Source organism: Patella vulgata, chromosome 2 (assembly GCF_932274485.2).
Source record: "Patella vulgata chromosome 2, xgPatVulg1.2, whole genome shotgun sequence".
NCBI classification, from domain to species: domain Eukaryota; kingdom Metazoa; phylum Mollusca; class Gastropoda; family Patellidae; genus Patella; species Patella vulgata.
This window is the reverse complement of record NC_065880.2, coordinates 24,326,736-24,353,842: the sequence shown is the minus strand read 5'-3', so window position 1 is coordinate 24,353,842 and position 27,107 is coordinate 24,326,736. Positions and strand designations below refer to the sequence as shown.

Sequence of the window (27,107 nt, the reverse complement as noted above, 5' to 3'; positions counted from 1 at the left end):
GGTACTATAATAATAGGTTGATGGTGTAGAAGGTTTTAGAAAGATATAACAGGAATGGTTCATGAGATATTTCTACCTGGTGCGGGATCATAAAAACATACAACAAAAATTTGTTTCTATCATATATTATCTCACATATACACAATGTGATAAAAAATACAATTCTTGTTAAATTTACAGAAAAATAATGGATTGAATTAAAGATAAGTTGTTATATCTATACAGAACTCAACTAAACTACAGATTTACACTTGAATTAGCTATAAAACAATATAATAAAAGAAAGCATAATTTAGTACAATATACATGTACATACAGCTGATCTTTGAGATATAAATAAAATTTAAAAAAATAGTTTATAACATATGTATTTGTACACATATTCAATGGTTGGAATAAAACTGAACCATTTTACAGTCTTTTTTGAAAAATTGCCCACAATATTGCAATATCACATTTATAAACCTTAATTATGTCCAGACCCCTTTGTTTTGGGTAAAATAATAAAATTGTTGATTTCATTGGATTCTATATGTTCATTTGAAAGCCGGACGAAAATTTGATATCTATACATAAATCCAGTGTTTAAATATAAACCATTTTGTGTTGCACAGTCAACAAGCCAAAAATAAAACAAGCTGACTTCCGTGTAATCTTTCGAAACAAAAACTGAATCCCATAGAGCTTAACCCATCCCATCAAATCAACCCAAGGGGGTTTAAGTCCTTTAAACAATTTAAAAATAACTTTTTCCTCAAATTTATAAATGAAGGTCAACATAATCTGGAGACTATTTTTACATGAGAAAAGAAACTACGGTATATAAAATGAAATTGTTAAAAAAAAAAAACATGGAAAAATGTAATTGACTCATACTTATAAGAATCAGCTAAATGCATAAAGAGAATTAACATTTTGCATTATAATTAGAAATTATAAAAGTCTGTTAACACATAATTAGCGAGTTAAATTTTCATGTAGTATGTCATACACTATCTTATTTTATCATTTTCACAAGATGTAGATATTACACACCATAATATGTTCTCTTTTTTTGTAATATACTACATTACATTATTATAAAGTATATTTCTATTTAGTCGACTTCTCTAAAATTGCAAAATACATTTGAAGAAAAACACATTAGCAATATTTCAATTGTGTAAATACATCTTTCACAAGATTTGTTATAAAACCAAATCAATCTTGTAAATTTGTCAATATAGGTGCATACGGAAATTACAAAAACAATTCTCTCCAGTGTTGAAAAAAAAAAAATCACTTTCTCATTAATCAACTTTTGTTTATGTGATGGGTACATAAAAGTCATACTATCTCACCATGTCAATGTGAAATTGAAAGTGATTACACATCAAAAAAATAAAACAAAAAACTTTATGGAATACAATTAATGGATCTATAGGAGAAATATTTCAATAATAATTCTCTTGTCAACATTATAGTTCATTGCTCCTAAAAATAAGTACAGTTATTGTATTACATAAATTTTTTATTTCGTGTTATTTAATGTGACCGATTTCTACAATGTCACTAAAACACTTTAGAGTGATATCACATCGGTGTTGAATAATATAGGAGTGCACACATGGTACAAGAAAGGGTAAGTTTACGTTTTTCTAAGATCATACTAGTGATCATTTAGACAAAGTGATTGATCTTTTGATCATCTATATAGATGATCTGTCTTTGTAACATTGTATAATTATTACACTGAATATAGACAACACTGACAACTAATATATTACATATGATTTATCTATCATAATGTACAATAGTACAATACCACACATCACACTAATTTTTAATAACAGTAACAAATAATCAACTGATAGGCCACACCAATTTGAATTTTCGTTCTTTGGGAATGCCTATGAAAAATGTTTCCAAATATCTTGTGTTTGGAAAAAAAATAATTGGATATTTTTCAACATACATGAGACTTGAGTAGCTATTGATTAGTCATTTATCAAGATCCCTGAAAAACGAAAAATGAAACTGGTCTGGCCCTAAATATCCTTTTCCTTTGTAATATCAACAATAATAACAAAGATATAATATTGTTCCATCATCTGTTACAAATAAAAACATAGCAATGGCTTAAGTACTTTGAAGGATTAACTTCACTATAAGACTTCGGAGATGAGTTGAATATTGCCATAGCCGCTTCTCCAATCCATAAATACCAGGCACGATCATTAAATCCACCTTTCTATGTAGAAAGTTCAAATATATGGCTTTTCAGCTAAAACCGTGGAACTATTTCACAACCTGTCTAGTTAACTATCTATACAGAAACAGAAATGGGGTTTAACATTGTTTTGACACAAACTAGGTCATTTCATGACTAACATATTATATAGTTCAATTATATTTCGATAATTCGCTTGCGCATAGAGGTCTTTAGCTGTGGGAGAAAACCGGAGGACCCAGAGGAAACCCACAAGGTTGAACAGGCAACCCCACTTCTTGCCATGTACAAGCAGGGAATCGAAACCATGCCACACAATAAACCATTCGTCCACCCAAACCCACAAATATCTATACAGATTATTTTTAAATTAGCATCAGTTTCTTACTAATAAGAAACTTCATGACCAAGAAACATAAAAAATTGGAATATAGATTTAATATCTTCTGATGTTATGTCACATTGATCTACAGCTATATATTGTAAATATAAGATCATAACTGAAATCATAGAGGTAATGACTAAAGTTTAATAACAAGTTAAAAACAAGTCCTGTACAAAATAAGAAATTGGTAATTTACATCTTAATGAACAAAGATAAATGACATCTTTTCCAGATTAGGTAGAAGGTATACTGTAATAGTACAATTTTTTGGGTTGATAATCCAAAAGGACACATTACACCTCAATTCGAAATTACATGTTGAATTGTAGTTTGAGGACTGTACAGTGGAATTGTCACAAATTGTAGTTAAGAGGACTATACAGTGGTACTGTCACATATTGTAGTTACTAGTACTACACACAGTGGTGTTCTCACAAATTGTAGTTACGAGGACTGAACCAGGGCGAGCTGATCAATATTTGACATAGTTTGTTTACTTCAGATTAGCAAGATATTTCTTTAACAGAATATTACAATTTTTCACATTATCCCAAATTTAAAAAATGTTTTTTCAATGGTTTTACACATAAAACAATAAATCTAAATGTTTTTATTATGTTTTAAGGTTAAATTCTTTAAAATTCTAATCTTATGGCATGTAAAATCAACTGACTGGTAAGTTCTCAGCTAGTCCATTTTATTTCCAGTCAATCAAGACTCGAAAATATGACTAAAACGAGGTCCCTTGAAATGTAAATTTGTAATGTTACAATTTAATTACTACAGCTGCAATGAAAACAAAGAAATAGATGAATGCTTTCACTAAAACATGCAGAATTACAATATTAATTTTATACCATATATCAAATCACATATTTCTTTTATTGCAGTTGTGAACTGGTCATTTCTAATTCATGAGTAACACTGAGTGCATAATCATAATAGCCTCACCCCCCGGGCCTCCATTTATAATATCTACATAGTTCAACATCTAAAAAGGTGGACAGATGTACATAAAATTATGAATTATGATTATTATATATTAATATTATTTACATACTTTATACATAAAAAAAAACAAACAATACATTGCTTGAACTCTACAACACAATCATAACAATAACAACTATAAAGCAAATAACGGATTATCATCATCGTCTTTTTGTATCTGACGACTATTTCGAGTACCCCCTCTTTGTGGTGTTTGACCTGTTTCTGCTGGTATGCTGGGTACGTTAGTTGCAGTTGCTGCTCTTTCATTTAAAAATCTGTCAAACTCTGTTAAACAAACAAAACAGAATATATTATTAAAACACTTACCAGTAATATTTAATACCCAATATATAATAAAGTGCAATAAGATATTAGTAAAATTAAATGTTTTATATACATATTGCAGTTAATCAATTAAACAAATCTTGGAATGGGAAGAGATACTGAGACACTATTAGAGTAAAGGAAAGAATATTGGGATATTAACATTTTAGATTTTTCTTTGATAAAACTCATTTCTTTACATTTATCTGTAGAACTAAATATTTATACACTGGCAAATATTATTGATCATCCATTTTAGTAGACTAGTAAATGATATCATGATTAGACCAAATAAAGATAGGTTGCCAGGCAATGAAACATACGCCAACAGCAGCTAAATCATCCGGGCAGTCAACAAGTGTTGTCGCATATTTTTTACTTTTTTTGGTATTGAAACATTTATAATACACTAAAATCTGATTAAGAGTAACAACTCATGAAGTAATTATCAATCTGAAGTCAATCGGATGATAACTTTAGCCTCTAGAATGTCACAAGTTTTTTCAAAGTGATCAAGGGCCATAAGTTTGGCAGTAATTATCGGAAATTGTTGAAAATAAATAGGCTTCTTCGTCTCATGACCTTAAACACTGTGTATAAATTTAAAGTCAATCGGATATTAACTTTGGCCTCTAGAGCGTCCACAAGATTTTTCAAAGTGATCAAGGGCCATAACTCGGGCAGTAAGTATCGGAAATCGCTGAAAATCAATAGGATTCTTCGTCTCATGACCTTAAACACTGTGTATAAATTTAAAGTTAATTGGATATTAACTTTGGCCTCTAGAGCGTCCACAAGATTTTTGAAGTGATCAAGGGCCATAACTCTGGAAGTTATTATACACTGTGTATAAATTTAAAGTCAATCGGATATTAACTTTAGCCTCTAGAGCGTCCATAATTGGACCGCCGGACGGACGGATGGGGGCGACGACAATATACGACCAAATTTCAATGTGGGCGTATAAAAACAAAATACCTGTGTTTACAATAACTTTGCCGCCAAAAATAGTGAATAGTGTTGGTCGGTCATCTTTGGGGGGGGGGGGGGGGTTCCAGTTTTTTGTTGGTTAAGATTAGATAGAACTAAGTGAACTTATAAATTAATGTTTTAATGAACTACATCAATACTTGCAATGTTTAGCTTTTGCGATGTCATTTTAAATACCGAAAAGTATTTATTATTTATTTTCTAGCATTTCTAGTTTGATTACCGAAATTTTAGTGTCTTCTGAAAACCATGCTAAGACTGATTTATAGCACCTGGGAAATAAGAATAAAAAGTTTGGGATCTCAGTTATGAGCTAAAAAAAAAAGGTTTGGCCAGGTAACCGTAAACACAGGTAACTTTGGTTTTGGCTGTATATTGTCAATTGTATATTAATATTATCCCAATTATTGTTAATTTTACTGAAAAAAGCTGTAGAAATTATACAAACATTTCTCTATTCTTCCAAAGCATTCTTTCGATTATAATAAGTTAATTAAGACAAATTAGATCAACACAAGTCTACAGAACTAGACAAGCTAGAGAAAAAGACATGAAGATATATCCTCAAAAGGCAATAAAAAGACATTCTAATAAAAGTTGGGAATACATTATTCAACATTTAAGGGTTTTTTTTTTTAGGCTTTTACTTTTGATATCTACATCTTACTAATATTAAAAAAAGTAAAAAAAAAAAGAAAAAAAAAGAATAGAATTACAAGGACACACAGTGTTTTTCAAACAAAAAATGAAGTAGATCACAGATTTACAACAATTTCCACAAATATTTCACAAATGTGAAGAATCAACAAATTTTGTGGCATAAACAGTGGTAATGTTACTACAAGTCCAGTAAGTACATACATTGTTTTCCATTCCCCTGATCCACTAGGCAAAATGAAGGAAAACAAAATTAATTTACCAGTAAACAAAAGAGATAATAAATGAACTGTATGTGTTAGAAAACTAGGACAATGCAAATGAAATTAAATTCCTAATTAGTTGATGAGACACTGTACTGGTTGTAAGTTTATTAGTGCTATAAAATAACTGATAGTCATTTGGGGGATTTTAAATCCTATGTAAATTACAATATTGTGAGAAAGTAGAATCTATAAACAGAAAATTAGACCCCAAATTAGTTCAATTCCATTCAGTATTTTCGAAGATATGGTGAATTGAAAATTGAACAACATCACGATAATCCATACCATCTACAAGTGCTAGGTAAAATCTTTTGAATGGTTTCTTTTTAATTCAATTAAATCCAAGCCTGGAGATTATATACCATTGTTATTTTGATTTTGCTTTCTTAATTAAATCTTATATAATCAATCGACTTTCATTTTAGCTTTTTTCTAAACTGTGAAAAAATTGATGTCTAAAAATAGCAAATGACGATTAGCAACTTTAAGATTGATGTATTAGTGAAAGAAAATCTGTGAATAATGATCTATACCTAGACTGGCTGATAAAATGAAAGAAGTTTTCATTTAGGATCATATAAAATGATAATCATGAGAGAATAATATAATCTTCTTAGTATACATTTTATTTACAGAAGCTGCCGCAGATATATTCTATTGACTAAATTTTGTGTGATTGCCTCTGGTCTGTGCTTTCCTATGTGACTGATGATAATTATGTCTGTTCAAACATGTCTATAAAGCATCTGATAGTAACATTTATGGTGTGGAAGTATTCAACAAAACAATGGAATACTCTGTTAAAGATGAGTTATGTAAGAACTAAATCTGCCTATAGCAGGTCTTTTTTCAGGCTTCAAATGTTATAAAATTATTATTTAGACATTTATTCACATGAGCCCATAATCAAATTACCAGATCATCCGATGATTTAGATATTAAATGGATAATGCACAGCTTGGCCATTTAATAATTCAAAGATCAAATGGATAATCAAGATTATGTTTATTATTGTAGCAATAACAATTGAGACTACATGTATGCTAGTCTTGTCAAAACTATAACATTCATAACTTGACTCAGTATAAAATAATTTGACTGAAATTTTCAATATTCATTTTTCATTATGTATTTTTCTTAAACTAGTATATTGAGAACGACCAGCTCTTTATCTTATTTTACATAATGCATCTTTAAATGAGATGGTCTCCCTTTCTCTACATTCTAACCACAGCTACCAGAATCAACTTTCAACAAATTTCTACCCACCTCTGTTCAAATACGACATAATATTAAAGACTGAATTCATTTTATCAATGATTGAACCAGAACTAGTTATTATCAATTGGAAAGGATATAATTAATTACAACACAAAAAATAAAATCTAAACAAATTTGACCAGTCCACTAGAAGATTAACAATTTTAAGCTTGGGAAGCTCTGCCAACATCGATGACATAACTAATCCATTCTTTAATTATTGTTCCCACATGGATAGGAACATCAAAAGTTGATCTGAGTAGCTATCTCTGTTATCTATATTTTCCTTAAATATGCTTAAAACAAATCACAATTTAGGCAATCAATAATTTGAGCTGAAATTTTGAGACAATGTAAATACATGCAGACAATAAGTTTTACATTTCATTTGCCTACTTAATCTACTCAAAAGATACCCTGTTATATCTTGAGACGGCTTCTTCAAAGCTAGTATTGTGAAATTAATTAAATCACCCAATTAGGCAGAAATCGTGAAAAACTAGTTGTTGATCAGAAAAGACACAAAATAAACAAAAGCAGGTGATTAATCCTATAACCAAGCCAAAAGCTAAATGTAAAACACAAATAAATAAAAATTAGGATACATCTAACAGAGAATGGTACCTGGACTTAGAGTACTCTTTTCTGCCAAAATAGGAAACAGGTTTTAATTTGATTCAACATTTGAAAATCGTTTTTTTTTTTTAAAGCTATTGATCATCATTTGAGAGATTGTGAATACTAAAATGAATGCTTGTCCAATATTTGATTAATACTGTTTAGTAACTATAAAGATACAATCAACTGAAAATTTTGTGCTACCTACTAGTGTTGAGATTTTGGATTATCTACCATTGATATTTTGGTTCTGTTTTCTTTATTAAACGTTCAATCATCAATAGGAGTACATTTTATTATGGATTAAACCATAAAAACTTAGATATTGTCAGAGAAATGCAAATGACGCTCAACGACTTTAAATAAATAATGCCACAACTTTTATTTATGAATTATACATAAAACAGCATGCAGACAGATAATGTCTAAAATAACATTGCAATTAAATGGCCATTAATTCACAGTACAACATAAAGGATGTATCCAATATGCTGTCTGGTAAACAAGAAACTGTTTTATTTACCTGAACTTGATATTGTTTCACCTGTCGCTGAATACTGAAATTATAAAGATTTTATGCAATAACAGAGAAATACAAAAAAAGCAAAATACCATATCAAATACAACTATGTTCTTACATAATATACAATATATAAGAAAGTACAACATGGTAGACTATATGCTTTTATCTTTCTTGTAGGTCATGGTACATAAAACCACACACTTTTTCAGCTATAACAAGAAGTCGCTCACGATGAAAAATTGGATACAGATAATCTATTCACAGTTTATCACATTTCTTACAGTGTGAAAGAAAATTTTCATCAGTTTCTATTTTATTATCAACATAACCTTTGACTGAGTGGGATTTGTCTACAACCTCTCTCTATGAGTACAAAGACATGAAGATATAATAATAAAATATTTAGAGATTGTAACATTTGTCAGATAAGTGGGTTGAATTGTCGGTGTTCCAGTCTATGACAACAGATTTTAGTTGTAGCCCAAATCTCCAATTTTTTTAATGCACAATCTGAATCTCTTATTCAACATCTGTTTACTTAGGAAACTCTGAAATTAAGTCCGGAAATGGCCACAGTAATATTTGGTATTTGTCTTACACTACAAAGACCTGTTTATAATAACATAAAAAATTAAGAATTAAGATATTTACCCCGGGTTGAGTTTCTCTAATATATGCTTCCATTTCATCATAATCTGTTTCTTTATCTTGTAACTAAAATATCAATATTATAACAATGGCTATTAGACAGTGTAGTAATAACAAGCAGTAGCGCTCAGTTATCAATATCCTGTGCCCTTGTATACCAAAAACTATATCAATTTTGACAAAAGGCACAACTACTATAATAGGTTGGTGTGTGTACAACATTTTATAAAGATATCTTGACCAGCTTATGCGACGAAACTGGGATGGAAGAGTGGAAAATAGGACAGATTCGTTTGTTTTGCGTGAGATAATAAACACTGTTAGGAATTATGAAGACACCAAACTTAAAGGACACGCACTTACCCCCCTCCCCTTCAACTTATAGCTAAGAGACTGGTCCGAGTTTATAATTGCAAACAAATTTTGATCAATAATAATGTATCATGAAATGATGAATATCTTATCATAGACTAGGAAATAAATAAAGATAAATAAATGAGACTTACATTAAGAACTTCAGGTTGAGCTTTAGCATTAACAGATTGGGCTAAAGTTCCACTAAACTGATCGTCTTGTTGATTATAACCACTACCTCTGTCAATATAAATTGTACATCATTCATGTTTCATTGACTGGGATTTAACAGTGAACACTTACAGTTCCAATGCACCTTTGGGACATTTTACTAATTTACCAGGACACTGTCGATTCATGTCTATATGGCTTTGACATATTGTTTGAATACAAACAATTCCATATTGAATTGTACTTGGCTATCAGATCCCATTTTAAATGCGGACACCTTTGACTATACGTCCCTCCTCTTCCCCAGCTGACTTTGACCCCAAGACTGATACGATAGTTTATACTGCAATCGGGATTTCCCATTTTATACAACATTCATATTAATATGGTTTTGACATCACCTACTCAAATTCATTATTTGAATATTAACAATTTCATATTGAATTTTACGTGGTAATTGATGACCACGTTTGACTCAACCCCACCCACCTGAAGAGTGATATAAACTATGATAGATTATACTTCAATGGGGATTTCCTATTTTACATAAACCTTGCTGTTTGGAATTACAACTCTATTATCATGAACAAACATACTGCCAAGCAAGCCAGTTCAAATTTTATGTCATGCAAATTGACTGGCAGCCGGTCAATTTCACTGCCAGTTAGTGAAGACTGTCAAATATGATTGAAACGACGTATAATCTGTTGGCTACTTACCCCTTACTTTGTTTATTTTCTTCAAAAGACTGTCTAGATTGAGCAAACATATCAAAATTACCATTATCATAGGTAGGTGGATTGCTTCCTACACCTAATTAAACAATTTTAATAAACAATCAATGTTAATTTTAACATACCAATCAGTACTTGTCAATTAATAACAAATCTAAAATACAATAATTTGAGTATTAATACTTTAATACTTCTTTTGATTATTATCTAAATTCATTAATACACATATTAATAAAGTCTATGATCTGATAATTGATGAGCTTATTTTCAAATCTTTTCAAATAAAATGTTCAAAATATAATACATGTATGTGGAGTTTCATTCATGAGAAACTGTTGACTATAATATAAATATGTGAGAGACAAACAGACACAGATTGTGACAGATATGTACAATACTTATGAAATAACTATATTATGATTATAAGTCCATATCAATGAATACGAAGGAGTCAGAAGGCAAGTTTTATCTATTACTAAAGTTCTTCAAATAAAACAGATTCTAATCTCTTTTTAAGAAATGATATCTTGTCTATGATAAAAAAAAAAAAACCATTGTGGAAGTTAAATATTTCATAATCAAAATAATACTAATAATAGTAAGAGACTACAAACACCACTACAAATAAAAAAAATATACCATATTCGATAGAATAAGCTCACATATAGATACTGGTTCTCACATCCACTGGTAAGGCCACATCAATTTAAATTTTAGTTGTATAGTATCAATTTCACAATCTATTTTTTAGAAGAACCTCCCCCCCCCCCCCCTCCAAAGATTTGCTTCAATTCTCAAAATTCTTGGATCTAAATGTTTAAATTTTACAAAACAAGAACAATCAACATCGCTCACACATTATCAGGAGGCTAATCATCAAGTCAAATTGGTTCAGCCTGATCCAACATTACTTGCTTCATGGCAAATTATACTCATAATTACAGAAAAGGACAAAAAAAAGTACTTGAAATTATATTACTAAGTGTGTGCTTATTGAAAGATTTCCCCACGAATTAAAACAACTTATTGTTGTTAATCTATCGAATATGTTACCCAAACTCCAACAATTTCATAAACTTGCCTTCTGATCTATTTATACAGATGTAATATTTTATTTTTCAAAGGAGAAATGAGAGAAAAGACAGATCGGATATAATCAGAATATGATCTGAAAGTTTTAGCATTTTGGTTATGATTTCATTGCTTAGGACTTACGCAATGCTCCTAGTTTAGTTTGTACTTCTGCAGCAGTAAGTGGTTTAGGGGATTCCCCAAGATCAATTAGATTACCTTCATTATTACTAGAGGCTTGAATCTGTAAAATAAATATATCTACTATATTACTTACTGATTTATAATAATATATAATATACATATACTCTAACATTGTAAACAAAGAATAAGTTATGACATATATAGCATGCGTACAAAAACAGAATTTCTAAACAAAATGTGAAAATAATAAGGAAAGCATTGCCTATTGCTTTATTAAAGATGCTGATGATCATTTACATATTTCGGACAATATCTAATAGTTAAATTTCCAAGTTGGATTCATTTGATTTAAAAAACAGATGCTCATATTAAGATTTAACCAAAACTTATAAACTATAAGTTATAGGTGGTGCTGACTTGCTTATATATGTATTGTCTGCAGAGCATGCCGAATTTTGCCAAATTTGCAAAATTTGCCAAATTAATACTGAACGGAATTGAATTATTTTTCGACTGATATTTCTTTTAGAGATTTAACTTTCAAAATATTGTCATTTTGCAAAGGACTCGAAATTCCTCAAATGACAATCAGCAACTTTAAGCACCCAATATTACCATCTATCACTGAATATGTTTGAAACTGAAATCTTTTTTTGTATTTAGTGTAGATGTGACTTTTTATATAATATACAGTTTGACCACATTCTGTACCAGTATATTTAATGTTCTGGACTACATTGTCAATCTGCACAATATTAATGTATAGCTCTGAGTGAAATTTTGCCCCGACAGCTGCGTTACAGCCTACCCATACATGGATTTCGATTTCCAAATGTAAAGGTATATACAATAGCATACAGGAGAAATCGTTTTTTTGTTCCATCCATATACATGTACAAGACGCTTTTCCTTGCCAGACCCCCAGTCCGGCACCACTGACAAGTGAAAGCCAGAATGGTAAACCCGGAGGAATTTTCTTGGTAACCGAGGGTTATTTAAAACTAAAGCCAGCTAAATGGCTTGACCAGCAACAAATTAAAGTTGGAATTCTTTATCATATATAATGGCTTGTAGCCTTGTACAGGTAACTAATTGAAGCTTAATTTCTCTAAGAAATACATTATCTATAATCGCTTGTACCTGAGTAAATAATTAAAGCTTGATTCCTCTAAGAAATAAATTATTTATATTGTCTTGTACCAGTAACTCATTAAAGTTTGATTTCACTAAGAAATACATTATTTATAATCACTTGTACCAATAAATAATTAAAGTATATTGTGAAGCTACATGTACTTTGAATACCATTTACTAACATTTTTGTGTGTGTAAAATAACATTAAAATGAGATGTTTTATTAACTGTGAAACAAGTTCACATCTGGAAACTTGCGATAATAATAACTTTAAACCATGATATTGTCTGTGAGATTCAAACAAAGCACACACTTGTAAAATACTGTATCACTTTTATAATCATAAAACCGATTTTTAAAATTTTTAAGCAATTAACCTACAATACTACAGCAAAAATTACTGACAATTCAATGTCAACAGTTAACACACAAAGTAACAAACACAATAACAAATATCAAACATTAGTAGTAACTTTTAATTAATAACCTAAACTTATGAAACTAACTGCTACATGTATCTAAACTAAGTTTGTCGACAACTATATTTAAATATCACTATTCGTAATTATGTTGTAAAATCAGAGTGCTGTTAACATATCACTACGCAGAAATGATTTATATGTGCATTACTTTCTAACTTTAAAACTCAATAAGATTACATGTAGCCCGAGTTATTTTTCAAGCTACATGTATTAAAACTGCTCAATAGCTCATCAGTTCTTACGGCGTACCCCGATTACATTCGCTTTTCAAAATTCAAGAATAATACTTAATTCTAGGGTAATTCTAAGGACTATTAAAATTACTAGCCTCCCTTTAACCCCAATTTTGCTCTTTGGATACTATGTACTGGTATATATAGCGGAATCCAGTACTAAAGGTTTAAGAATTACTGTAACAGTACTTTTATCACTTCAGAGAAATTTCTTAGCAGCTAGATTTTCAAGTCTGATAAATACAGGATGAGGAGTGTACACAGGTTACCAGCATCACGTCAAAACAACGTTAAAATGACTGACTGTATACAAAAGTTACGACACAGTATAGTAATTTAGCAGTGAGGATACAAAGCTTGGGGTAATATTACGTTAATAAAAACATGTAAATTGATGTGTTTTAGTCTTACCGCTGGTGGATTAGCACTAACACTAGGTTGTTTAGCAGGTGAACTGACAACCTAAAGATAACACATTGTAGAACACACATTGTAGAACACACATTGTAGAACAAAACCTTTTACATTATCTTATACCAACAACACAAACAGGCCAATAAAGAAAATTATTATCAACTTATCCAAACTCAGAGGCACTGTTTTAGTACTAATTTGAGTACATAAATTTTAAAATTCTGGACACCATAATATCATGTTATAGAATATTGTCATGATCCTAATTTAAATATTAACATGAGACAAAGTAAAATAAGTGAAATTTATGGTCTGTATCATGTGAAAGATGACAAAATATCTATGTCCATTAATGTAGAATGATTTCAAAGACAACTGATCTGAAGAATGTCCTTACTTTTGAGATAAATTTTAAAAGAAATTGTATAAGTATAGTTTACTTATTACTTTGCTAATAAAAAATGTAGTGTTTTTGTTTTTGCTTTGATAACAGATGTATTACTATAGGAGTATGTTTTTAGACATAAAAATTTAAAATGTTCAGGCTTTAAAATCTTATTAATAAAAATTGCTAAAATGTTTGCATGTGACAGAAAAAAATACAATGTTTACAAGAGTATAAATTAGTTGTAGATTAGCTGTAAAAGGACTAGACTCTTTGAGTTGGGTCAAAAATAAAAAGTCGATTTCACTGTATTGGTTTTTTTCTGGAATGACATTGTCTTTGCTGAAAATTTTACATCCATACATAAAGTCTGTGCTGGAGATAATCATGTTTCAATGGAGTCACAATAAGCCAAAAAACTGAAACTTTTGCTTCATTTTCCGAAACAAAAACTTAATTGTATATAGGGCTAATCGAATAACACATCTAAGTAAATGTGGAGATTGCTATGAAATTTGTAATTATTTGAGATATTTTTTTAAATCATATTTAGAGCTAATGGAATAACACAGCAGATCAACCCAATTCAATGTTTAATTCTGACCTAATTAAAATAGCTCCTGTATATAAAACTAGCTAATATGCTGTTTATTACCTGATCGTAAGACGGAGGGAGATAATTCTCTTGAGCAGGTGGTGATGAGTAAGTTGAATCTTCCGGTGTACTTCCATCAGGTACAGCATTACCCGTTCTATACCGTTCAAATCTTTCATATCGTAAGAACACATTATTTAAATCATCATTTACTCTTAATAATTCATCTAGAATATTAAAACATAGTTTGATCAAATTCAATTAAAAACTAAATGGTAAAGAGGGTATGGTAAAGTTTGTTTATCAACAATCACATAAGATGGCGGCAATAACTCTGGAAATACTTTTATGATAATACTCAAAATTGAAAGAGGTTATCTCCACTCGGGTAATAACTATTCCTCATAAATTTGAATAAGTTAAGATAAAGATCTGAACTCTGTAGAATCCATACGTCCGAGTCAATAATATTAGCGAAAATGCTCAAATTAATAGTGACCATCTTTATCCCAATACTAAATATTCTGGCAGGATTTTGTAAAGAATGTATGTTATCAAAAGTCAGGAATAAAAGCTTTTGCGAAAAACGATCAAAGGTGATAGGAAAATATTTTACGAAAATTGGTTAAGGACTTGTAGGTATTTTTTTTTTTTTCGCGAGTGTCTTCTGCAATACTTGACATTCAAGTCAATAGTATGCCAGTATTTACCTTTTTTTATCATATGTAAATTAATTGATGAATAGCCTACATTAATCTATAGACGCTGATTATCCAGACATGTTTTCCCTTGATATGCCTAATACATATCAATATGGTTTTGAAGTGTGTGGTTAGGGACAAGGACATATATATGGTATATTTTTCTTACACCATGTAATATTCACATACATCTAATCATTAAATGACAAGACCTACTTGTAACTTCTTCGTTTCCAATGTTTGTAATTAATTCCACTAATCTCTGCTGCATATTTCTACATGTTCTGTTCAATTCCTGTAAAAAATTTCATAATTAAACCAATCTGACAATGCAATGACTATTATTTATATATGTGCAAGTAATTAATAGCTGAGAATACAAATGAAGGAGGTAAAAGCTCTGATTAGAACTCTTGCCCTTTGTAATTGTGCATTAGAATGATGTTTGCATGGGCATTATTGTTAACAGTCAATAGCTAGTTGTGTAGCTAGTTGGGTGGAATTATGAGCGTAGGACAACCTTATCAAAAGTTTGTTTAGCAATGACTATTATGTATGCCTTTTCCCATTATAGAAGCTTCTGCAATGTTATGTCTTCCAGTCTTTTTAAAATGAGAAACAAGATCCACTGCAAACCTGTTTCTGATTATAATTATCTTCTTCAGAAGCGGCTTAAATTTATTTTGTACCTCAATTCTAATGTATGGTATTTCTAACATGTAATGAAATTTTTATAGGTATATGGTGGTCGAGAGACAGAGCACTGGCTTCTCGCCTAGAGTGTTATTGTTTCGAATTTTGGCACCTTCTGAGAAAACATTCATGATTTCTGAAGCACAGTTATCACTTTTCAGTGGGTAGCCTTGCCTGCCTTTCAGAATGGTATAACCATTTAGATGAGATGAAGAACCTGGGTCCAGTCGTGTATATACATTGCCATACATGTAAAGGAACCCTTGGTAGTTGGAATTTGTAGAAAGGTAGGCATTGAAATTAAATTTACTGTAGGCTAGTCTCATTATGATCAAGGTATTGTGAACAATTAGCGATAATGTGCTAGATTTGTTATTTATCTTATTATTCAAATAATATTGTTGACTTGCACCTATCTTTAAAGTGTTCTTATACCAAGACAGTGTCAATATTTGAAAGGTTGTTAATGTCAGAATCAATGTACAAACAAACTCTATATTAAGATAACACATCACACTAGGACAAACATTCTCTTTATTCTAACTTTATTACTGTCATTCTAATTACTGTATAAAAGAAAAATTTACTTTTGGTGGCACATTTGGCAATTGGAAACATAAAAAAAACTAGAAAAATTATATCGGATAACAATCACTAGTTTCTTATACACAGACACAATCGTCATTTTTTATATTTTTTTTTTTATTTACTGATATTCATAATTCGTAGCTCAAATGAGACACTAGACTAAATTACCTGAAGTAATTCTAGATCTGATGGATCGACTGATGTTGGTGTTAATTCTGTTAACATTTCAGACATTACCCTCACATTGCCTTTCACTACTTCCATTTCTCTTTGTAATTTAGTTGACTGATCTTGGCTAGGAGGTCCAGATTGTGTAACTGGTGCTGGCATGGTGCCTTGTGGAGCCTATAAAAAAATATACTATGGTAAATAAATTAACTGAAAAATAATCCTTTCAAATTGACAACTTGTCAATTTGGCACCAAGATGCCCCAGTTTTCAGTCTTATTAAATTGGTATAATAACAAAATATTCCAATTGGAACAATAAAATGTGTTAAATATTTGGTAATTTCTAGCTACACCACGAATTAAAAACAAAAGACAGTGAAAAAAATGCCCTTATAAGCCAACTTTCTTATTCTATTTAAAAAATAAAAAGGGTTAGACATGATTACTAAAGGCAATAGAGTAAACAGAAAGATAGCCTATTACCAACAACTAGAGCACAAAAAAAAATTTAATAAGAAAAGGGTATTAATAACTCACTGGAGCCCTGTTCGAAGAGCCTCTAGTTCTACTGATAGGAAGTTCAGAATCTGGAACACTCTACAATATAACAGCGAAAACATTTCAAAATGTCTTCTAAAATCTAAACTAAAGAGCGGCTGCCAGGCAGGATACGCCCACTTTTTGCAAGAGATAGATAGAGAACAAGCTAAACAAAAAGCGATTTTTCGTAAAAATCAAGGGTCATAATTCAGGAAGTTACCATCGACAGGGACCAAGATCTTTGGGTTATAAAGATATATTTCAAGTTTCATCAAAATCGGATCAACACTGTGACTTCCAGAGGGTCTACAACCTTGATATACATGTACCCTATATTTACACTATTTGCGTACGAGGGGCGGCCATTTTGTCCCGCAGTTTTAGTCCGATTTTCACGAAATTCGAACTGAAGCATCATTACTGTGCAGCGGTCATATATTCAAACATTTTTTTAAATCAGATAATAATTGTAACCTCTAGAGGGACGACAAGTTAAAAACGTGATTTTTCGTACAATTTTTCGTAATTCAGGAAGTTGAGATCCGATATGCGCAAATATCGAAAGGAACCAAGATCTTTGGGCTATAAACATGCATTTCAAGTTTCATCAAAATCAGATGAAAATTGTGACCTCTCGAGTGTCCGTCCACAAGCTAAAAACGCGATTTTTCGTACAATCAGGGGCCATAATCCATGAAGTTATTGTCCGATATATGTCTATATCGAAAGGAACCAAGATCTTTGGGAGATAGATGTCGAAATCAGATAAAAATTGTGACCTGTAGAGTGTCCACAAACAAATTGTGGACGGACAGACAAACAGGGGCGACGGCATAATACATCCACATGAAAATGTGGGCGTATAAAAAAATAAACTAGAGCAGAAAGAGCCACCAAAAAATAAATCAAACAAGTACAAGTTAAAAATGGACCAGGAACCGAGCATGTCGTCATTGCAGCTATCTTGGAATCGTGATGTTATATCAAAAATCAAAGTCCATCAATCAATGAGAAATTATCTAAGGAACAAGCATGCTGAGTTTCATGTTGATCGTACTTAAATTTGCGAAGCCTGGGTCTTTTTTTCTGTGATGAGTGATACTCCCCATGAAGAACAATAACAAAGATAGTGCTTGGGGCCCCACTTCCTGGTTCATAGAGAAAATGTTTAGCTAGTTGTTAGATTGTTTTGTCTAAGGAATGATGTCATTGAGAAGCCATAACAGGTATTTCTTTCAGTATCATTTGTACAGCTTCTAAATGTTATTCAAATTAATCAAACCCTCACCAATATATAAGCCAACATTAACAACACTTGTGTCTCAAGATAAGGTGCCCAATAAAATCAAGCTGGCAATGCTCTGTGATGATTAAAATTTAACAGACATTAAATATAGATGTGTAAAGGTAAATTATATGAGGAAGTTATGTGAAGAATTTAGACTGTACTAGGGATGTTAGACGGCAATCAATGTCAAATATTGATTAAACGTAGCTGTAACATGGAACAGAAGTTATAACATGAAACTAGCTTCTTGAAATAGATTTGAATAATAATATGCCATGGTTCAATTTAAAAACAAACAAAAACATCATCGAATAGCAAATTATTCTAAAATTCAAATTTTGGCTGATCAATACCAATATTGAATAGCAGTACCGGTATTCAAAGATAGGTTGCCAGCCTACAAATTATATGCATACAGCAGCTAAGTCATCTGAGCAGTCCACAAAGGTTATCACATATTTATTCTTTGATAGGTAATGGGAGCATTTACAAGACATCAACCACTGGCCTAGAGTAAAAACCTTTGAAGTAATTATTAAAAATAATTAAAATTTGATTGGCTTCTGTTTGTTAATCCTAGTGCTAACATTTATAACTCTAGTACCAGTAATCGGAAGGTAACTGTTCAACTAGCTGTAAAAAATAATGGATAGAAATAAATAATTCACACTTATTGATTTCAAATAGTGTTATATAACAACAAAAATTTGCTAAATTTTGTTTTCTGTCATTTACTTGTGGTTAATTCCTTTCATTTGATCGTTGTATCATGCAAAACCACTATTAATTAAGATATTCAATTAGACTTTTAAAATTAATCAAGATTGTTTTTACCTACATATCACATTTCTCGGTGAATATTAAAATATTAATGGTAGTTTGTAATTTCTTCCAGTATTGAATTCGCAGATCTATAGGCCTTTCTGTGTCGGTTATGTACAATGAAATTGTTGTCGGTTTTTGTCATGATAAATTTAATGATCAACATTCCAATTTAGAATTCTTTTGTAGCATTTTTTTAACCAGAAGAATAAAATACATATTCAAAAGTCTTATAGAATTTGTGTGTGAGAAAATAATCAGAGTTATTTTTTCTGAATCTCGGAGTAAATCTCTGCCAAATAGACAAATGCTAACAGGTATATGTATCTGTAGACAATAAGTCACAATATTTTATCTACATGTATGGTATTCTTATTAAGCTCAATGATACTTCAATGAGAAGTCTTATTATTAAAATTAAGCTCAATGGTACTTTGGTGATATTCTTATTATTAAAATTAAGCCCAATGGTACTTTAGAGATATTCTTATTATTAATAATAAGTTCATTGATATTTCAATGATATTTCAATGATATTCTTATTTTTAATATTAAGCTCAATGATAATTCAGTGATATTCTTATTAAGAGCTTTAACGCACATTGAGTTTAAAATGCCAAAAAAAGTATTGTCTAGTCCCTCTAATTACGCTCACATTTCCATAAATGACAATATCTGGAAGAGATCCAAATAAATTCAATTCAAATGACTTTCTTATTTATTCAAATTGATGTAAATGTACTTTGATAGATTATAGACATTAGACTTGCAATGCTAATTTGGCAATTATTTAATCTGAATTCCATTTTAATTCAAACTCAGTGCAATGTGGGCATTCAAAGTAAAAGCAGCTACAATACCGAAGAACTAGAAGTAAGGATGAATAAGCTTAGCTTGTATTAAAGCAAAACTGTTTTGTTTGCCTACTGTGTAGATGATTTTATATAAAAAAAAAAGTCTATTAAACTTTTTAAAAATACTCACCAGCAGTATTGTCATTAAGGTTTTAATTTAGAATCTGTCAGAAATTTATTGTTTTTGTAAAACAACATTACCCTGAATTGTCAAATTTCACAAGGGTGTTATTACAGACAATGGGGAAACTCTTTTAAACATAAAGCTAAGCAAAGTCTGTAACTTTGTCCTCTAATACTTCATAACAATTTCAAAAATTGAAATATTGGTAGTAAATCAACAAGGCAATAACCCTTGAAGTTATCATCCAATATCATGGAAATTCATAGTCAGACATCAACCTCAAGCAATTCGGGACGGTCAACGAAAAAAGCGATAGACAGGTGTGACAGCATTTAATACCAGGTAACAAGGTGGGTCCATCAAAAGGGATATAAAATATTGATCTTACTCTTGCTGGTGTGTGTATCGGTGCCATATGATCCAAATCTGTCATTGGGAATTCTATACCCTTTGACTTTAATTCTTGATAAACTTTATCAACTTCCTTCAAATCTGGCTGACCTCGAAATGCATCTGCCCAGGTCTGAAAATAAAGTTAAAACAAACATTTGACAAATATGGCTTGTGAAAACACCACAACTCTTTGTGGAATTATACACTGTTTATTCCTCCTTTAACATCAAAATCCCTAGATAAACATTTGTTTTGAAATGTAAGCAAAGAATGAAGAGAGAACTGTTCCAAATGACTTTTGATAAAATGGTGTCCAGTGCAATTTATTACTAATTTAGAATGAAAGCTTTTTTATGTAAATTTTCTGCTAAAAAAGCAACAGCATAGTTTGCTAGTCAGCAAAATGTTAAAAATCTTCTTTATTTCAAGAGGTAGACAAGCCAAATCAATTTCAAAAAGAGATTATTCATTGTAGCCTCTGGTGTACTAAGATAACAAGAAATATGAATACAGGTTGATGGACATCGACTTCATAACAAGGGGACATAAATATGGAAGTTCTCAGTGAAAATCATGACAAAGGGGAAAAACTCAGAAAACAGGACAGACGGACACCGATGAAGGTATACATTAATGTATTAAACATACATTATGCAAGAGCTAAATTTGCCTATTGCAAGTATTTATTTAAGCTTCACATGTTATAGAAATTATTAATTAGACCTTTATTTACATGACAAGCTCAAAATCAAATCTGTAGACCCTTGGTTGGCTTGGATACATCTTGGATTTAGTCACTGACGTCAATAGCGGAAACAGGTGATGAAAGCCTACCAAGCGATGTAACCATAGCCATTGAGGTGAGAATGGTACTTGATAATCGAGAATATGTGGGTGGAGTTATCGTCTGTCAATCAAATGATCGGCAATTCTCGTAGACGGTGCGAACACAGTTGATGCCTATTTCTAGTCCAAACTTCCAACAGTGACAACTCCGTTCAGAATAAAGTAATTTGACTGAAATTTCAAATATTTTCTTTTTTTTATCATCTATTTTTTAAATTATTATAGCAAGAATGGCCAACTCTTTATTAAACTCTTAACTAATGTATCTTTAACTAGAGGTGTGTTAATATTCATTTTCTGTTGAAACCACTCAAAACTTTATTTTGCTACATAACAGAAATGTCTCTTGAAATCTCATTAATGCGAATGGGATAGGCTAAATATACTTAATGTATTCTTTTGTCGAAAAAAAATGTCAAAATTTGAATTGATATAATAAATAATAATGCAACATATGATTGTTTTATTTGTGTTAAATGTACTTCATACTTGAAATTAGTGTAAGGTTTAACTTGTTGTTTTATTAGCTAGAGGCAATTAAAACATTAAGTGTACAGTTATGCATATATCCGTTTTGATCAGAACACATTTTTTAAGAATGATCAACACTGTTTTTAAATTCACCAGTTACCTCCATTCCAATGACTGATTTCACTAAATAACTACAATGGTCATGTCATACTAACTGGGTCAATGCTCATGTAAAATAGGTAGTATAAACACCTTGTTTACATTTTGCTAATATTAATATCAAACTTTCCATTTCATTAATTTTTTCTCAAAATAAACTTAAATGGACATTAGCTCTTTTGATGTGTTTGTGGTTGATAAAATAATTATTTTCATTTTGAAGTGGTTTGATTGTACATTTACAATGGGCATGTTCAATTTAAATTGTAAGCAAAATATCAAATCCGCCAAAACCATACATATTTTAACATTCAAATCATGAGTCATACAAAACATTAATTTGTTTTTGAAAAGTTGAATCAACACTTGAAAAAAGACTATCAAACACGATAGTAGGATTTTTGATAGTCTAAATGTATTTCAAATATCATAATTTAAAATGACCTAAATTTATTTTATTTTGAGAGTAGTAATGCCTCTTTAATATCAAATTATATCATGTTACATGTTTACAAATTTACTTTTATTGACACATGTATAATAATAATTTTATATAATAGCCTATAATATATAAAGATATGGTGTCTGACACAGATTTCAGATATATGCAGAAACAGTCACACATTATATTTGATTGTCTTTGATGTCTGGTTACCATACCCTGTCATATGCAGACAGGTTGTCTCTCATCTTACTACTGTTTCAAATAGCTACAATCTGAATAAATACAGATCTATATTTTGTTTCATCCTTTTATACCTCCGATGGCCGACACTACATGAAGATCTGACCGAATGTATTGAAGGTCACGTCAGGGTTTATACGAGCGGCTTTTGAACCTATAGATTAATCAATCAGCGTTAACGTTTCTAGTGGTTTACCCAAAGTTCCATGTATAGCACGCCAAAAACTTGCTGCAACAGACCGTTTCATTGGCTAATCCCACACTTTAACCAGAACACCGGTAATATAACAACTCTTCCTTCCAGATCCTAGTGTAGTAAAGACAAGTAAAACGAAATTTTGAACATAATCTTTAAGTGGCATTTAGCGATCAGAACTATCAAAAACGAAACGAAATAGGATCTGTGTTTTAATCACATTGAAATAGCTGCCAACATTCCTATTTAGAATTAGTATTTGGGTTTTGTTTTCTTAATTATTTAAATGTTAAATAATCAATTTTAGTACATTTCAGTGTGGATTAGGCTGTGAAAAATTACATGTCTGAAAAATGCATGATGGGGATCAGCAACTTCATCAAGAATTTGGTACAGTATAATATAAAATATTTGAGGGATAATCAGCAACTTCATAAAGAATGTGATACAGTATAATATAAAATATTTGAGAGATGTATTTAGTTATTTTTTAGATAATATATAAAAACAGAATGTGAGTATAAATAGAGGATATTGTCAATATGTTTTACATGACTCATAGCCACATGATAATATAGTACACAAATACTGAAATAACTAGCTAGCCAAATGATAACACTGTGTATGATACAGTCTTACTAGAGAATGGATATACTCTTAAAACTGTCCACAAACAAATCCTCCATTAAATTTGTATTCTATAGAGAAAGTAATGTGTAAATAAAGTTTCAACTACGACATTGAAGTGCATTACATGAATTTAAACCAAGTGTATTGTCCACCACCTTTCAAGTATCAATCTTGTTGTTATTAATTTATAACTGTCAAAACATGTCCTGTCATTGCATGGAGTTAAAACATATTATATTATCCAAGTCTATAAACTTATTGTTCAAATCCTACAAAACTCCAGATTTCTAAATTAATGTTTGAACAACGTTATTGAGGGTATTAATCGAAAATATTGCAAGTATCAAAGCTTAAAGTGTTGGAATTTCTAAATTAATATAATTAGTATGACTAAATGCTGATTCATGACAAATTAATCTAGCATGCATAGACTTATCGCCACTTTAAATGATGTAGTTGCATTCAAAACCTTCTCTATTTGTGTTTTACTTTCTTGTAGATGGTACATGTATGACAGTACATCTTTATTTAGGAAGCCGTGTATGACCAATGTTTTTATGACTGTATAGCCTTGAAAGTTGACAACCATGGTATGATGACGATGATGATGTAGTGTGATTTTGCAGACATTAACCTTGTTGTGGTTTTCAAACTCTTTTTAACTGTTACCATTTTTCAAGCTTGCTTTCCAACTAATCCCCCAACCCGCATCCCACTATCACAGTGTTCCACAACCAAATAACAAAAACAATCTCGATAAATTGACTTCTGGTTGAGTAGGCAGTATTAAACTAAAGTACAGGCCACAATTTTGGAAATAACCTGTAACTTTTCTAATTCCTTAAAAATCTCATTGTCTCCCTGGTAAGTGATAGTGCCCCTTACGAGAGAGAAAACTGAAATGAAATGTGGTTTTTATGGCAAGTCAGCTCCAACTCAGGTATATTGGGTCAAACATGTTGAGAGAGAGAGAGAGAGAGAGAGAGAGAGAGAGTTTAACATCCACTCGACCTAAACTAGGTACTTTTGGGACTAACATATGGTTCATTTTTATTTCAATACTTCGCTTGCGAGTAGGGGTCTTTGGCTGTGGGAGGAAACCGGAGGACAAGGGGGGAAACTTACGAGGTTTGACAGGCGACCTTATTCCTTGTCAGTACAACCAGGGAAATGAAACCACACCAGTTGACTCAATGAAAGACCTTATGATACAGCCGCATACGCTAACCATTCGGCCATCCACCCCTTACGAAAAATATTGAGCGACCTTCATGATAGATATCTCATTGAAACTTTCAGACAAAATAGCTCATAACCGCTTGATTGATATGGTAAAGAGATCACATCTATGTGGCATGCTTAATGATTCATCACCTACTAACAGCATACTTATCATATATTATTGCTATAATTAAACCAACGAACAAGAAACATTGCTGTATCGACTAATTTAAAAGTATTCTGATTACTCGGCAATGCTCTCTGAGCTGAAATGTATTGATTGAACAAATCATCAATAAATAACTCTCATACTTTATTCTTTCTTCGTAGATGAATAATTACTAATTAATCTATCACAGAGTGATGAAGTTTCACTATGACAACTATCTTGTATATATCTTTACCCATTATCATATATAATTCATACTACATGTACATGTATACATACTGCATAAAAATAGACCAATCTTCATTAACCCAGTTGGTGCAGAAAAACTAAACACCATTTCATTTATGCATAGAAATAGAATAGTCATTAAAACAAGTCATTACAGAACCAGTATCAAGATATTGGGGATAAGGTGTGATGTAACATGTCCACTATTATTAGGCTGAAGGACATCCACAATTTGTAAAACTACCAAATGAATGTAGAAATTAACAGAACTGAACACTATATTTAGAATGAATTCAAAAACCTGCTCCTTCAACAGAACTCACAGGTACAAGAAGAAAAACCAAAAGGTTAATTTTTTTTAAAATCATTTTAACCTCTGTAATCCTTTTGGAAAGCTGATAACTATAATATCTTTTTTACAAGATTTTATTTTCATCAACATCCCACACCAAAAACTCAGTCAAATTAATCTCCATGGAAACTAATTATGAAATTATTTCTAATAAGCCAATGACACAATTACTAGTAGACCTACAAGGTTTCATTGATATCTCAAATGGATAATGATACATGCTCCATAAACAAAACATCAATCCATTACTTTAGTTCAGTGGGGGATAATAATAATAATATGCCTATGAAATCAACTGTTCAAATGAATGCAATATCGACAATCTCCATAATAATCTATCACAGTTTTAGTCTCAGTCACTCAGAACCTCTAAGTCTCGACATACAGAGGGTCTGGGAATGTTGTCAATATTTGACGAAAAGTTCCATTGCCCATGCGTAACCGGAAGTTTGTTTTTTTATGTGGTTGATTATCCATTATATTTGGCCAAGTTAAGCAAGAGTTGCACACATTCCAAAAATAAATCCCATAATTCTTGCATTATTATAAACATGAATCGCGATGACGAATTATTAATTAAAAACCAGCGGTTGCCAGGCAAGATAAGTTCACATTTTTCAAGAGATGGATAGAGAACAAGCTAAAAAAAAAGAAGCGATTTTTCGTACAATCAGGGTCCATAATCCAGGAAGTTATGGTCTGAAATGTGTGAATATCAAAATAGACTGAGATATTTGGGATAAGAAGATATATTTTAAATTTGGACTCAACTGTCATTAGGGTGTAACGGGGATACACAACCTTGGTATTACATACTTTTACATTATTTACGTACGAGTGCCGGACATTTTTTCCGGCAGTTTTGGTCCAAATTACACGAAATTCGAACTCAACCATCATTACGTTGTAACGGTGATATACCCATAGTTTTTTTTTTAAATCAGATAAAAATTGTTACCTCTGGAGAGATTTTTCATACAATCAAGAGCCATAATTCAGGAAGTTACGATCTGATATCAAAAGAAACCAAGATCTTTGGGTTATAAACATGTATTTTAAATTTCATTAAAATCTGATAAAAATTGTGACCTCTAGAGGGTCCACAACCTTGATATACCATATTTTTACACTATTTGCGTAAAAGGGACGGACATTTTGTCCGGCAGTTTGGGTCCAATTTTCACGAAATTCGAACTCAACTATCATTCCGGTGTAACAGTGATATATTCAAACGTTGTTTTTTTTTAAATGAGATAATAATTGTGACCTCTAGAGGGACCGTAAGCTAAAAACATGATTTTTCGTACAATCAGGGACCAAGATCTTTGGATTATAAACATGCATTTCAAGTTTCATCAAAATCGGATGAAAATTGTGACCTCTAGA

At 31.0% G+C, this 27,107-nt stretch overlaps 1 protein-coding gene across 6 annotated transcripts in view; it reads right to left on the bottom strand.

The window, feature by feature from the left end:
- Window positions 1–109: 109 nt before the first annotated feature.
- LOC126810783 (TOM1-like protein 2) overlaps window positions 110–27,107 on the bottom strand; it is a 35,233-nt gene continuing 8,235 nt past the window's right edge. The window contains exons 5-17 of one of the 6 annotated variants that reach the window (XM_050536051.1): window positions 20,760–20,894; window positions 17,281–17,340; window positions 16,742–16,918; window positions 15,509–15,587; window positions 14,652–14,818; window positions 13,609–13,659; window positions 11,348–11,447; window positions 10,118–10,211; window positions 9,380–9,467; window positions 8,877–8,939; window positions 8,226–8,259; window positions 7,709–7,729; window positions 110–3,872 (exon numbers count right to left, since the gene is read on the bottom strand). In XM_050536051.1, the coding sequence (XP_050392008.1) occupies window positions 3,721–3,872; window positions 7,709–7,729; window positions 8,226–8,259; window positions 8,877–8,939; window positions 9,380–9,467; window positions 10,118–10,211; window positions 11,348–11,447; window positions 13,609–13,659; window positions 14,652–14,818; window positions 15,509–15,587; window positions 16,742–16,918; window positions 17,281–17,340; window positions 20,760–20,894 (1,221 nt within the window). In that variant the 3' untranslated portion in view covers window positions 110–3,720. The remainder of the gene's footprint in view (window positions 3,873–7,708; window positions 7,730–8,225; window positions 8,260–8,876; window positions 8,940–9,379; window positions 9,468–10,117; window positions 10,212–11,347; window positions 11,448–13,608; window positions 13,660–14,651; window positions 14,819–15,508; window positions 15,588–16,741; window positions 16,919–17,280; window positions 17,341–20,759; window positions 20,895–27,107) is intronic. The other 5 variants (XM_050536055.1, XM_050536052.1, XM_050536053.1 and 2 more) reach the window with 5 other exon arrangements.